Genomic DNA, 16326 nt, shown 5'->3' with positions numbered 1-16326 from the left:
AAAAGAAGGCAGCGAGCCGAGATGGTACGACGCGGAAGTGAGAAAATCATTAAGGCGACAGAGAGCGTGTCATGCTAAACTGAAAAAAGTCAACACGGATTTATCCGCTAATGAACGCGAGTTAACGATTAAAAAATATAGGATGACCAAAGCCGCCACGAAGGAAGCGATCAGGAATGCATTCACGAATTTTAAAAGAAAAACACTAGTAGAGCAGTTACGGGATAACCCAAAAGCGTTTCGGTCATATGTTAGGGAAGTTCAAGGTAAACGATCTACCGTATGTTCGCTGAGAAATGACAATGGAGATGTGTTGACAAAAAGTTCCGATAAGCCAATTTATTTAAGTCCTACTTCAAGAGCGTGTTCACCGAGCCTCCCGAGAACTCACCCGAGACCGTTGACAATCTCTGCATACGAAAGATACCGCCTATTGACATTAGTACGCACGGAATAGAAAATATATTGAAATCGCTCAGTCCAAATAAATCACCTGGTCCAGACAAAATCCCTTCTCGCGTTTATAGAGAACTAGTCTCAGAAATTGCCCCCTGCTTGCAGTTAATATTCAGTAAATCCATCAAGAACCACCTAGTACCTAATGACTGGAAAATCGCTAATGTAACGCCAATATTCAAAATTGGAGACAAAGAACGGCCATCTAAATACTGGCCGATATCTTTAACGTCCATCTCATTCAAAGTCCTTGAACACATCGTAGTCAGCTCGGTAATGAAACACCTAGACGCGCAAACCTTATTAATGAGAACACAACATGGATTCAGGAAAATCAGATCGTGCGAAACCCAGTTAGCGCTTTTCGCCCACGACATTTTAGTCTCCGGGGAAGACAACATTCCAGTAGACGCGATTTTTCTTAATTTCAAAAAGGCATTTGGTAAAGTACCCCACGGAAAGTTAATAATAAAACTGAAATCTTATGGTATAGAATCTATAATATACTTACTATAGATGAAGATGTCATTTCCTTGATAAGGGAACTTTTGGGCGACCGCGTCCAAAGACGGTGCAATCTCCAATGAGGTTAGAGTCACTTCTGGCATCCCTCAGGGTAGTGTCATAGGCCCACTCCTATTCCCTCTTTATATAAACGACATTGGCGGAGCATTAAACAGTACGATTACTTTTATTTTATTACTCACTAAGTTACGATTATTTGCAGACGACGCTGTAGTTTACAGAGAAATCCGTTCCAGCAGAGATATAGATGAACTAACGAACGACCTTGCTGCTATCCAAGAGTGGTGCGATGCATGGCAGTTAGAATTAAATTTGAAACAATGCGTCGTAATGAATTTCTGGAAGAAGAATAACTCCCTACAGCGTAACTATATCATTCGGGGTACCCAATTAGAGACTGTTGAATCCGTGAAATATCTAGAAGTTAGACTCAATAATGATCTATCGCGGAATAAACATATTCGAGAAATAACCGGTCAAGCTAATCGTAAAATGGGTTTTGTTAAAAGAATATTAGGAAAGTGCGATGACAAAGTGAGAGAAATTAGCTACTTTTCCCTCGTTAGACCACATTTGGAATACGCTGCCAGTGTTTGGGACCCTCATGAAAAAGGCTTGATAACAGAGTTAGAACGCGTGCAAAGAAGAGCTGCCAGGTATGTGAAAGGTCGTTACGATAGTCTTGTTAGTGTGACTGACCTCTTAGATAAACTCGGATGGGAATCTTTGTCGGACTGTAGATTGAAAAGTAGACTAAACTTTTTAGATAAATTCAAGAGCAGTGTCTTTTCTAACGAAGTTAGCCATATCTTACGGACGCCAACATACTACGGAAGATCAGATCATATCAATAAAATAAGAGAGATAGACTGTAGAACAGACAGATTCAGAATGTCTTTTTTTCCACGATCAATGAGAGATTATAACGGCAGCGATAGAACTCATAAATAGATTAGATGACTTGTAGTGTAGCCTACTAACTTGAGCATACCTTAATGCATGTTTCTTAATTTTATTATTATATCTAACAGCATAGGGTAGTATAATTTGTTAGTATACGTAAGCTTTTTGGACCGTGTGGTGTGCATGTGGGAGTCCAATTGCATGCTGCATGCTGGTGATTGATCACCCCCTGCCAAACACCCTAGAGGTGGCTCGCAGGTTAGTATGTAGATGTATATGTAGATAAAGACTCGAAAAGGTCGAAAATGGTAGTTTTTTTCAAAAAATACTCTGCGGAATATAACAACGTTTATTTGTTAATCTATCATGACGTCATTCCTCAAAGTGAACTCGAGATCCATTGATTTGATCAAAACCACTATTCAGGAAATGATCTCGGTGGCTTCCAGCGGTAGAGTTGCCAGGATTTTGAAATGAGGAGTGCGGGTTTGCCGGAGATTTCAAGCCCCTTCCGTTGTGTAAGGAAAACATACCCCAGGGTAAAGATTTTTGGTTTTTCTAGCAATCCTATTATTTTCTCTTAACGTATTAAACCTTTTTTTACCTACGGTGACCGATATTGTCCTTTCATTGATTGGAGCCATCTCACTCGTTTTTGGCGCCTCTTTTAAAGTCACATGGGGTTGTGTGGCTGCGCCACTGGTCTCCAGTCGAGTCCGTGTCTCCACGGCCTCCTACGTTTCGGCTACCGACTCGGGCTGCGATAGGTTTTGTCAGAGTAGATGCCTCCAATACTAAAATAGTGCAATGCGCACTGACTTAAGTTGTCGAGAGAACTGTAAACTGATCATAGAGAACCAGGAGGGAGCGTAGATAAGAATTGACCATTTGAGTCTTTCTCTCCAAAAATGTGAAAATCGACTTAAAAAAAGGTAAGTAATCAAAATCGATGATTACCGCTAAATAGTCACACATTTCATACAAAAACGCTGTTAAAGGAATCTGAAATATTCAGATGAAAATCATATTTACGGCAAACAAAACGTACTCAACAAGTCGGTTTTAACAAATATTTCGGCGAAATGTTGATTGAGATTAAGCACGACAAAATTTAATTCATTTACATTTCTAATCACCATTAAAGCGCGTTGATACTTCAAAATTTCGTAATCTCGTCAAAATTAAAAACACAAAAAAAACAAAAACAAAATAGGTGGCATAGCAAAGTAGTATTTGATAAACAACAAATGCAATATTCTATTATTCTGGCATTGAGTTAGGCAAGGGTATGGTGTTAATTTTACTGCATGCGGATATTGCTGCTGATATGAGCTTTGATTCTTTTAATAACTCGATTCTATGCACCGGTAATTAGTTTCACTTAAAAACCACAATAGTCATATGTGCCCACACTATATGGACAAGAGAAATCGCAAATCACTGCCTGAAATCCGTTAATTGGTTTTCCTTGACTGGAGTGCAGAGGAAAGTCTACTTCATGCATTTTTCTCCATGTCTTGAGAAACGAAACTGAGCAAAGGAAAGAGAATGTACGAGGAAATATGAAAGGACGTTCCCAACGCATTTCAAAGTGAGCCATCGTCAAATAGGAGTTATGTAATTGTCTTAATTATATGTGCACACATAGGAACGCCAGTGGGATGATAGTTCTCGTGAAGTTTCCGATAGGCTATGAATATCGAAATACCTCTTGAAATTCGAAGACGGTAGCCATTTTTGCCATTTTAGGGCCATATTTGCCATAGGTTGCCATTTTTATCGTACTAAACCAGACAGAATCTCATCATTGGCCGCGCCTAAGGCGCGTTTACTTTGCTGTACCGGTGAGGACATACTCACCACAACCAGCCAGTTGACAAAATAATTAAATAAATTGGCGCATGCGTATCGTTGTCAGTGTAAATGTTTGTTCTGTGAAAAAGGAAAGATTAAAAACAATGCAATTTTTGAATTATGAAATTATTCTCTCTTTTTTTAATTTTTTAAATACTCTTTTGCAACAAAGACGGCAAAAGAATTTTAAATTATTTTATTTTGTATTTTCAGTTTTTTTTCTATTTTAATTCCATATAATATTGAATTCCTGTGCAGGTACCAGTAAAAATAAATTAAACCTGCGATTGGAAGGAGGTATGACATAGAAAAGGCACATAGTCGTGGAAAAATTAAGGCAGTGTAATTGTAAATAGATAAATCTGTAAAAGCTTCATAAATACGCTCTGTAGCCTGGACAATTTATTGACAATGGATGATTAACAGTTGCGACAGTAAGAATGATTTTTTTCGGCGATTGTATTAAATGAGTTTAATTGCGAATTAATTTCAAGAAACCAAGAAAGGAGTGGTTGATTTTCAGAAGTTGAAGGAGCAGAGTAGGGATTGGAAGAAGGCATGGAAGGAAAGGCTTCAGGGTTTAATGCAGAGGCAAATGATTTGGTAAGGGGAGGTGATGGGTTTGGTTTTTGAAAAACGGAAACACGTTTAGCTGACATTGCTGCTTTCGCTTCCTTGTGCCTGATGCAGCCCCTGTAGTTAGCTGGATGAGCTTCGTTACAGAGAGCACATTTAGCCGGAAATTCCTTGGGCTTGACGCATTCGTCGCTCAAATGATCTTGGTCGCAACGGACACACCTTGGCGGTAAAGAGCAGTGATTCTTGGTAGTTCCAATGCCTTGAAACCAGATAGAGACATAGAAGGATTTTAAAAGTATTCCCGTGAATATGGGTAGACATTAGCTGAAAATAAGCACCTTTGAGGTAGGTACTCGTATGTATGTGCCACTTAACGAAGCATTTTTTATACGCGGCAGGTATTGCTGTCATGACACAATCCACCAGATCCTACATACGGAGCATGTTTCATAATGGTAGTCAGGCAGTTGACAGTAGCAGAAAATTCAAGAGGGTAAGCAATAAGCATTCGAAATGAGTTGCTACCGAAAAAGGGTGAAGATGGAATGGATCGACCGAAAGTCTTCCAAATGTCCAAAGAAGAAGACGGAAATACTTACTAAAAAAAACTACTGCAACAACTCCGTTAATTTTAGTGGTATAAACAATTAGTTTTCGGCGAACTGCTAATAATTGATGTGGCTTATATCAAAATTGCAAGTCACAGGAAGAAAACAACTACGTGAATGCCAAGTACTCAAAGTTGGGCAACTTGATTTTACGCGCAAAAAACGGGTACTTTTTTAAAAAAAATTAGATACAGGAAATACTATTAGGCCGAATATTTTTTAAAGTACATGATACAACGTAGAAATAAATTCTCTTTCGTATGGTTTTGTTGCATTGAAATTGATTGCTTCGTTTAGACGCTAGAGCTCCTCAAACTCGGGTATCTTGCTTTTTTTACAGACAGTATTCGGCCACATCCAGGGACATTAAGACAATCGTAGAAGGACAAGTGGATGGGAAGTATGGCAAAGAGAGGCACAGAATGAGTTACATAAGAAAGATGTACGCAAATATAAAATAATCAGCTGACAGGAGAGCGTAGTGGAGAGATACGTCAAACCACTCATAGGCTTGATGTTGATCATTAGTGCTTAACTGGTACAGAAAAAAATTCAGTGAGAGGATTTGCATTGTAAGATGTTTCGTTGGTAAGCCCATTTCATACCACTGATTGCCAGTAAAAATTAAATCCAAATATAAACAAAGCTATATGACACAAATACCCGTGCATAGCGATTTCCATTAGTGAAATTTATTTCGGAATAGGAAAAATATTTTCGAATTTACAAGGTTCCAAACTATAAAGTTACTGGAGTGAAGAGCATAAAGTCGACACAATAGGTAAGCCAATCGCTAGTATGGCTAGTAATTAAATATCCCGACTTATGGACCACGATTGATAGCTTACAGCTGTCTTAAGATCACCTTCAATTTCTGTGTTCGTCGCGCGCAGCGGTAGGTACCATCATGCTTCGTCAAAATAACGTGAAGTAACTCCCAGTGCAGAGCTAGGGGAAGACTAATAAGTGGTGTAGATACCCTTAGCATGAGATTTAGAAGATTACTTGGTAGGGCGCAGTGGTATATTTCGCGTATGTTAACGGCTGCGATTAAAAAATAAATATAAATTGCTGAAGAGGGGTAGGAACAGTCTGTCAAACTAGGACACCGAGCAGTTGTCGACTGAGCCTCTCTTAGGCAGTGAAGAGTATAATGGTCAGGCTAATTCATCGCGAATTGCAACCGACATTCAGTGCATTAAAAATGCGAATGCGGTGCATTTTCCCACTTGACGAACGAGAACAGCGAGGCGAAAATAAGCATGGCAGTCTTCGCATAGTAGCTGCAACGAAAATGGAAGGGATTATTTACGGCAATTACGCATGAAGAGGAGAAACAAATACGATTAGTTAAGGAGGAAATCATATTTAAAATGGAAAATTATTTAAAATATACAGTTTCCGGGATGATATGACACAATATTATAAAAGCTTACAATTCGTTGACTGAATAAAAACCACAAAGACAGAGAATGATATAAAATTTATGAAAGGTAAATGAACTGAATAGACACATATAAACCCATTATAATACAAACTTAGGCCAAAAAGGGATGCTCCTGTCACATAATCACATATGATAAAATTATTTCTAGTTTTAATGAAATTTTCCACTCAATAATCGGTAGGTACTTGGACTTACGCCATATATGAGATCTGGAGATCTCCACTTCTCAAATTATAATTCACTGTCTCGAAAAAAATGCAGAGATAAGGGTGGAAGGTGTTGGTTTCAGTGTTTCCTGATAGTAACAAAGTCACATCTTCTTATTCATTCAATAACCTGACGTCTGATTGTGCCTGTTAATGATTCATCGCTTTGTATCAATGTAGGAGCTTCCTAAGAAAGAAAAATGGCAAAAAATTAACATTTCGAGAATAAAATTGCATATTTTACGCAGTATTGGTTTATTAACGGATTTGCCTAACTACTCAAATGAAAAAAATGATCGACACCAATTTCGAAACAGCCAGCCTATAAGTAAACCATTCGATGGTTTCTTAATGTAACATTTGAGCAAAAAAGGCATGCTGTTTCAATCTCCATCTCGAAATAATCGCAACTAATAATTGGCCCACGAGTCCGCTACACCTATTCATGCTTGGGCATGTTAACGTAATAAACCTGTAAGCACAAGTCGGTTGTTACGCAGTTCCGCAAAAGTTCGGAAATCAGGAGGTTGCTTTCACTATTATAATTCTAATTACTAAAACCTTCACGGTCCAAGTTCGTCAATATGTATGTCTTTCGGAGTCACCCGCGTCAATATTTTAAAATGGCTAACGTTTCCTCTCCTATGCTGGAGAACTCACCAGGGCCAATGACGGCTTTATTGAGGCTCAATGTATAGGTGGTAGGTGCTGGCAGATAGTTCACTAAACGTCTTTCTTTATAGAAATGACTGGAAGCCATGTTTCGCTAATATTCTTTCCATTGTCTCAATTGAAGTTATTCCTATGAAATAACGGCAACAATATCACCAGTCCTGACTAGGTCTCCGGCGTAGGAGAGAAAACGTTGGTATTGATAAAATCTTGGCACTAGTAATCCCAAAAGCCATTACTATTGATGTGATTCTGTTCTTATTCCAAAACCGTTTGCGATTATTCGCGATTCTTGCTCGTGAATGCAAGAACGATTCGGGTGGACCAGAACGGAACATGTGCGAATGCATGCACCAAATTAGAACGGATTCTATTATCTATTTATGCGTTCGCACTAGTTGGGTGGTTACACGGTGCACTTTCGTGTTCATTCACGCATTCATACGTTTAGACATGAACTCGTGCGTGCGTGTCGTGTAACCAGGCCTTTACATAAGCATGGTTTTCATCGTAGATTATTTGTACTACGTGCCTAGACTCAGGGTAACACTCCCATAATGGCCCTCTTGGTCGGCACGGCAACAGTCTCGGAGCAGCGTGGAAACCACCAGAAATAGAGGGACTTGACAGCGGGAATGCTCGCAAAAGTGTTAAATATTTGGCACATAAGCGGCTCGCCACCATAAATACGCTACGGGTGTCTTGAGGATGTCCCCTAGCGACTGCGTGAGTCAAAACAAGCGAGAAAACTTGAATTTCTGCTGGAGTCGCTTAAAATAAAGTGCTGCTAATTAGGGGACTCATTGGTCACTGGAAAACGAGAGTAAGCTTATAAGTATGTCAGCAGATATTTTACGTGTTATTCCACGGAAATTTTCACTATTCGTCTTAGAATTTTAAAAATAAATCAGCAACACATCACCATACACAAAAAAACATAAATTGAATGAACCGGGTTCCGACTATTAATCATTATTAACAGGCGTTACTAATTCTTTGCCCTTAAGTCCATAAACGGTAATTCGCACGCTTCATTCAAGAGAATACCACACTGTCAACGAGAAACTTAGCCAATGAATAACAGCATCGAGTAACAGTATACTCTTTGATAAGAGTTCCATCGACTTGCGGCCCATCGCCCTACGCTCATGTGTGTCCGACAGAAATAATAAAGGGGTAAAAACAGCACATTGCAATGTGCCTAAAGAGTATAGAAATTGATGAATGAATTTTAAAAACTAATGTCATGTCATGATCGATTTTAGGGGAAATTGTTCAACATATTTAAGTATCACACAAGTTTGGATATTCTTCAAGCGAAATCGCGGGAGAGTTCTCTCGATCACCCGATGACAGTAATGAACAATGAAAATTCCATATTCCAATTGAAAAGACCTGTTAACACAATTTTTTCCTCTGAATTTTTACCACAAAACAACGAATTATGTGTCTTTTCCTTACGTCTTTCATTATCTTTCTCTTCATCTTTCCTCTTTTCATATCTCCGTCACTTCCTTTGCTACTCTGATTAAAATCATCCCTCCGTTCTCTCCTTGACCTTAGTCACTGGCATATCGTGTCTAGTTATCTCTACGTCATTAGCTCAAGTGTATCTATCCGTTGTATTTTAGGTAATCTAGATATTTTTTCAGTTACTTGAATCATCATTGATAAATTGTGTGATTCGTAGGAAATAAATAATGTTAAAAAGTTCCAACCGCGTACTTGAATCACCATGAGACAGTGGCGTAACTATGGGGGGGAAGAGGGGATGTATCCCCACCCCCCCCCCCCCAAAGCCTCTGAGAAATCAAAAAATTATATGAAAATCTTGTCTGGATTTGATATATAATAACAGCATCTGCTAAAATGTAAATTTTAAGTGCATAAAATGATGTAAAATGCATTTTCAGTCATTCTATTTTTTTTTCCTGAAATCCCCGTTTCCTGGGGGATAGCCCCAACTAACCCCCCTTACTCCCCCCAAAAGCATATTCCTTGTTACGCCACTGCCATGAGTCATATAGAATGGATCCCTGAGGGCATTGAGGCGAGTGGCGAACAGTGGGTCAACAGCGGAAACATTTTACGAAGCTTTCCGCACGTACGCCCGGCAATGCTAGCGCCAAAAGTTGTGCGGGCCAATTTGGCATGGCGAGAGGTGGGAGGGTGGGGTGGGGTGGGGTGGGAAAAAGTGTGTTGGGGGAGGGGGGTGACGAGCAAAGAGGAGGAGAGAGAGGCAGATGATGGAAAGGAAGGTCGGAGGAGGAGAGCGCGAAAGATGATGGCGAAAAAAAGCGAAAGAGATAAGAGAGGAAAGAAATAAGCTCGGGACGGGGTCTAAGAATAAAAGAGAGGCCATTTGCCCTGTTTTCCCGAGAAACTGGACAGTCTCCTATTTGACCGCAGAGCAGCGTGAGGCGCCGCGTTTTGTGGTGTGACCAACAGCACGGCACCTGGGAGGAAGCCGAGAGGAGAGTAAAGGGACTAGCTCCATGGGGAATCATCTACATCTACATCTACAAATTACCCTGCGAGCCACCTCTAGGGTGTTTGGCAGGGGGTGATCAATCACCAGCATGCATTTGGACTCCCACATGCACACCATGAATCCGTCACGCAGAAGCACTGTTTTTATGTTGGGAAGCATTTCAATCAATTTTCAAATACGTCCGCAGCGCAACGATGAATGCGTACCCAGGATCATAACAAGGGGTGCGGGGAGGCAAGCCAAATGGTGAAATTAGTTTATGAGATTATTTCCTCGAAAAAAATGTTTTATTTCAGTTAAATATCTTTAACTAATACATATCATTTTTCGTGGGTTTAAAGAAAATTTGTTGAATACTTTCGTTTCAATTCAGTACTGATTTTTTCTTGAAGACTTCTGCAATTTTTGCTTCTCACGGGGCTGGGGGTGGAAGCTACCCCCAGCCCCTCGCTGGCTACGCCCATGAGCACGCACAGCGATGGATTAATTCTCAATATTCACAGTTGAGAAATCTCACTCGCAAGGAATGGCTATGAAAAGTTATCAATGAAAATATATCACGGTAATTATAAATGTCGGTCAACAGCCCTCATCACTGTTTATATCTCCGTTCAATTTCGATCGTTCTGTGCGTTGAAAGACAGTTAGGTACCTTAGAAAGCAGACAAGAATACAATTCTGTGGCTTGGTGCTAAAAGGGCCAATAGCAAAATCGCTTACTTCTCAGGAGAGCAGTCTGAAGTTATAATGGAAAATTCAACCTTATTTTAACTGAGGCTAAAAAAAGTTATCTACTTACTTATATTTACAGAAAATCAGTACATCAAATCCCATCAACAAGTATGTTTTACCATATGTTTCATTTTTTGCAGATTAATTTTCTTTAGTGTCCAATAATGTGTTGTGACAATGGCCCAAAAACTGCTATAACATTTTTCCAATGTTTTTCAGACACTGGCCATAGTTGCTAAGACTTAAAATGCTATGGAGGTATTAATACAGAAAGGTAAAATTTTGACATTGGCTCTTTTAGCAGCAAGCCACAGAATTGCTATCATGTTTACTAGAGAGCTGAAACCACTGTCAATTTAAATTGTAAATTGAACTGTTCTGCTAGAATCATTTTAAAAAAACTCTTACGTAAATATTTTCTTTCACTTTCTAAAGAGGGAAAATTTGTTTTTTGGAGCACCTTAATCACATCGCAGCCAAGCCCCTAGAAGTACCAATCCACAGCTCAATTAACTCAAAACACTGCACAAAAAACACATACTAATTAAGCATAGAACAATAACAAGCATGGAATCCACCGCGGCATATAAGTAGAACAAAAGGCAACCGAAGCAACGACTAACACACCAAGTTCAATAACGTAAATATTGATAAATGAAAAAACGACAAACAAAAGTAATGGACTAGATCTCCTCTTCACCAACGATTGATTTATATGTAACTTGGCAACCTCGCAGAAATACTTTAGCAAATAGTAATAAAAACTCACCAAGTAGTTGATTTGTTCTGCGCGGAATTTTTCATGATACTGGAACTGCTGGTTCTTCATCCCTATGGTCCAGGTTCGGCGTGCTAGGCTAGTCCGTGAGTATTTGAGGAGTTTCAGATCCATGGTGGTCACGGGAAAAACACTTTTCGCTATGCACTCGTCCGCCCTATGAAAGAACTGCGAATGGCATTGTCCATAATATTTCGACGGCAATACCGAAGTAAAATGACGTCGACATTTTTGGGCTGCATCGGCGTATGTTTTTGATGATAGCTGGCGAAACTGCTGTGCATTATTCAACAACATACGCGGATACAGCCCGAAAATGTCGGCGTCATACATTCATCGCCGCTGAAACCTTCGAATGAACACGGGAGTGAAATGCTCTCGGAACTACCATCGGTTTAGGCATCGGCTTAGGCTACCAGGTTCGAGGGTTAATTTCTTACGACGTGTCGAGGGCATAGTCTACGATAGTCTTCAGGGTGATAGAGCAGCAAGCAGATTCTCCGGTGCTATGGCAAAAATAAAGACGCTCTCTCGACTCTCAGAATTAAAGTGGAGCAGTGTTATGTAATACCCGTCTTATTGCATGTAGTGGAAATTTGAACGATAAAGAAAACATCAATGAAAAAGCTGGAAGAAATTGAAATGTAGTTCTTATGACGACTTCTCAAAATTCCACAGATCAAGAGAGTTTCAAACACTGAGGTTCTGCGAAGGCCTCGATCGCTCTCAAAAGAAGAGGAGGAAAATCTCATATCTTGGCCACATTTTGAGATTCGTTCGAAAATTTCGAAGTTCGAAAAGTTCAAAATCATCAGTCTGATCTTGGAAGGGAGAATTGATGGAAAGCGCGCATGAGGGAGAATAAAATGTTCATAGACACAAATCATCAAAGACTGGACAACAATAAGGTGTACTTGAGACCTGAACTAACTTTACAATTAGCAATTAGACATACTGGAGACCTATTTAAACGGGAAAGAGAGCGATTTCCGAGCAGCCAATGCGCTGAATAGTGAACGAGAAGAAGAACATTCATATAAACGGGAAGATTTTCTAGCAGCTCTATCACTCTGAAGACGAAGGCAGACAACGCCCTAGAAAAGTCGGAGGAAATCAACGCTTAGACCGGGTAGGAAAGCTTCAATGACTTCCAATTCGCCGGAAAAGCCTAAGGTCCTTTACAATTTCCCACAGTCTACGGTCACCAGCACCAAAGATCGCACCAGAGTCCTCAGGAAGAACGAGGCCGACGTGCACAGGACGGTTGTCCGACCGGGAGTATCACCTCACGTCCATCAGAAAAGCGGTATTACCCGGCGAATGGGCGCAATGAATGTACCCCGGTGCATGAAAAAAGTAGTTCCTTCACATGCATTCGATCGCCAAAGACATACCGTATTTTTGCACAAGCTTTCAATATATCGGCGGAAATAGTTTACAATCGCTCACAGAGATGAAGAAGTAATCCTCTTTGACTAGCAGTGCCAACCTGCCTGTTCCACAGCCGGGTCAACATCTCCCGTTTTGTGGGCAGGCTGTTTTTAGTCCGTTTTTGCACGCTTTTTTGCCCGCAATGTCAAGCTACAGAGCTGGGACACAGTCTAAAATGTGCTAACACAGATTCTGCGTCGAAGGCACCAAACACCATCCTTCGTAGCACTTGGTGCGACTGAGATAGATCCTAATGCGTGATTTTGCAAAATGCAGGCAGACTGACACGCTACAAACTTAATATATATATTTAGGTACGTATTCATCCTGTTACCTATATATCTTGCCTCATTAAATAAAAATAATTATATAATATAATACACAATGTTAAATCCGAGAGTTGATCGGACTGAGATTGGAGAAAACGCTCATAGTTATCAAAACAATGTTTTAGTAGTTGCTTTCAATATGAAACCATTAATTAACTCAGACCTAATTAAAGACAGCTCAACCCGCCATGCATATTTTTTTGAATGCGCTGCCTAAATGCTGGGATACCCCGAAACTCAATTGAAATACCGAAAGGGTGGCTAAGAAAAATAGTTTCGAGGTGATTAAAATGAATGCATTGAAATTTAAGCTATTAGTGTGGGACGAGTAGACCGAAAGAAATAAAGGCCTCAATGAAATAAATATAATGCATTTCGCGGATATAACATACATTTCCGATTGTTTTATAAATCTACGGTCCTTAAGGTCCTGAACCTATTCCTACTATTAGAGATAGCTGATAATTGACATCATCAATTGAGAGTGATTATAATATTTTATTAAATTACGCAACAACCAACATTGAATTGATTAAAATAGTGAATAACCATTAGATACCTGGCAGGCTGCTGACAGATATATCGGCGAATGAAAATTCCAGAAAAACAAACACATTAATTGCGGTGCACACGGGGAGCTTCAGCGTAGGTATTCTTGAGACGCGCGTTTACTGCAACCTTCGGGTAAAAGAAATAAATTATTCAGTGTTACGCAAACGAAACACAAAATGAAACTAGAAACATATATCATTCACATAAAAACTTCAGATAAATGTAATCAGTAATCGATGATTATCTTACAGTGATAAGACCACTGATAGATGTCATGCACCGTTAACAGATGAATTTTGGTTGCCAATATAATATTCTTGTACCTGAATTTTTGTACCCATGAATTTTTAATATCAACTTATTTTTCTGGAGAATTGCAACTAGGAGATTTTATGATAAGCATATATTACTAAGCAAATAGCTCATAGCTTTTTCTTTACATTTTTCTTGAAACGAGGCTCAGTTTTTGGCGCATGTAGTAAAAATGGTCAGCGGAATTTCAAATACTTCTACACCAAATGGTACAGGATTTCTGGGCACACATCACAGGTATTTTTTTATGTTTGAGACGATTTTAAACCCGAAGATGAGTTTCCATCGATGAGCTCATCCCGGACGAGTGAATTTCACACACTTCATTTCTTGGGGCGACTTCAAGAGGCTTTTGAGCCTTCAATTTTCAGCTATAAAGCCTATAGGTAGTTGGAAACAGTGCTAACGAGCCCTAAATGAAGTTATTATGGCAATACATGAAAATAGAGAACCAAAAATGATATTGCCATACGTTAATTGACGAAAAATGTCAAGGAAGAGAGGACATATTACTTTAAAGCCCAAAAATGTTCAAGTCTTTTTAATATTTCCTGTAATCACGTTTATCTGCACGCTATCACTAATCGATGACAGTAATAAAAACGGAATGTGTTGATGACATCCTCGATCAACCCCGTGTAACACGCTCAGGTCTATTTCACGAGAGGAAAATTTGCCACTTTTCCTCACTGATGTCTACTCAAGGTGAGACTAGCTCTCCAGGAATTGATCGCATTGAATTTCGAAGATAACTTAACATGACACTCGCTGGACTTAAAACAATGGAATGTGGTCATTATGCATGGAAACAGTTGAAGCCCATCTGAAAAGCTGACTAACATGTATTTTACATGAGACAATAGTGCATTGAGAGGTGAAAAAACGCTCGTATGGAATTCAAGTAATTTACATTCCAATCTCATTGGACCGTTTCGTTACCTCCCTCCAAGGTGAAGAATCCCCGCTCCGTAGGCGCAAAATGTTCCCACAATTATTCCCATGAAAACAAGGAGTCTAAAGGAGGACTAAAACGCCTTAAGGGATGCTATGGTATCTGCAGATGGCGACCTACAGCTTGGAAAATTTTCGCCGCCCCCCTAGGGAACGGCAGGCAGGATAAGATTAAGAGAAACGGGGATCTGGTTGGTGCGACAGCTAAAGTAATGGCTTCACACTCAGTTGGTCCGGGTTCAAGTCAAGGCGGTGGCAGAGATTTATCAGAGACTATTCTATTCCTGCTTGAGAATGACAGATTCAGAATGTCTTTTTTTCCACGATCAATAAGAGATTATAACGGCAGCGATAAAACTCATAAATAGATTAGATGATTTGTAGTGTAGCCTACTAACCTATGTAAAACTTAATGCATGTTTCTTAATTTTGTTATTATTTCTAACAGCATATGGTAGTATAATATTTTAGTATAGGTGACGTTTTCTGGACTGTGTGGCGTGCATGTGGTAGTCTAGTTGCATTCTGCATGCTGGTGATTGATCACCCCCTGCAAAACACCCTAGAGGTGGCTCGCAGGGTATTATGCAGATGTAGATATGGATGTCGAGTTCTTCGTGGAGGGCACTTCGAGTGCAGCACATCGTCCGTCGGATGGGACGTTCAATCGTGGTCCTCTTGGAGCCTTTCGTTCAGAGCATGCTAATGCCGACGCCGGGTTTCACCCCTCTATTGCTCCTCTACCCTTATCTCATGGCGCAAATGACCTCCTCAGATGCCGGTCACCTCTTCCAAATACCACACCATACCTTGAAGAGATACGCAGTGTTGCAATTGGATTGCTCTAAACTGAAGGTTCCCTGGGTACCAAGGCTTAACGTCCTATTCGGCGGACGGAATTCTGTACTTCAAACCTCCACAAAGTATGCGCCGTCTCTGGAAATTCTCTGCCACCACCGAGATTTGAACCCAGACCTTCGGGGTGTAAAGCCATCACCTTACAAATAAATAAACCTAGCTGGGGAGAACCACTACAGGTGGAGGTGTTATAAATATTAATTTGAGATGTAATTTTATTTCTAATTCGTGAGCGAGAGGGGGAGGTTCAGTGGTGAAAAAAAATCTGCTTCTTCGTTTATCTCAGCTTCGACTAATGTCACCACGGTTGCAATTGTATCTTTTTCATTATATAACAAGACAAACATTGCCACCTTCAACACATCAATCCCAACTCCGTAATTTATAAGCCAAAGACGAGGTAAGTTAATATCTCCTTCTGGCAACTCATCAATATATCTAATCAAGGAATTTTTATCTGCCAAGCAAGTGACCACATCTCAGGCAGTTGGAGTAGTTAATTGGTTGATACCTAGTAGCAAGATTTTCAAACAGTACGGCGCTTACTGACAAGAGTATGCAAGTTGTCACAGCAAATCTACATATTTAAGCAGCAAAATTGATTTCTATTTCATGGTTATGTAACTCATCGCTACACGTGCG

General features: G+C 39.9%; 1 protein-coding gene across 1 annotated transcript in view; it reads right to left on the bottom strand.

Moving 5' to 3' along the window:
- LOC124153380 overlaps nt 1-11411 on the bottom strand; it is a 328088-nt gene extending 316677 nt beyond the window's left edge. The window contains exon 1 of the mRNA XM_046526497.1: nt 11243-11411. Coding sequence (XP_046382453.1) covers nt 11243-11277 — 35 coding nt within the window. The 5' untranslated portion in view covers nt 11278-11411. The remainder of the gene's footprint in view (nt 1-11242) is intronic.
- Between the last annotated feature and the right edge of the window lie 4915 nt (nt 11412-16326).

Source organism: Ischnura elegans, chromosome 2 (assembly GCF_921293095.1).
Source record: "Ischnura elegans chromosome 2, ioIscEleg1.1, whole genome shotgun sequence".
NCBI classification, from domain to species: Eukaryota; Metazoa; Arthropoda; class Insecta; order Odonata; family Coenagrionidae; genus Ischnura; species Ischnura elegans.
The sequence above is the reverse complement of the archived record's forward strand: the minus strand, read 5'-3'. Positions and strand labels throughout refer to the sequence as shown.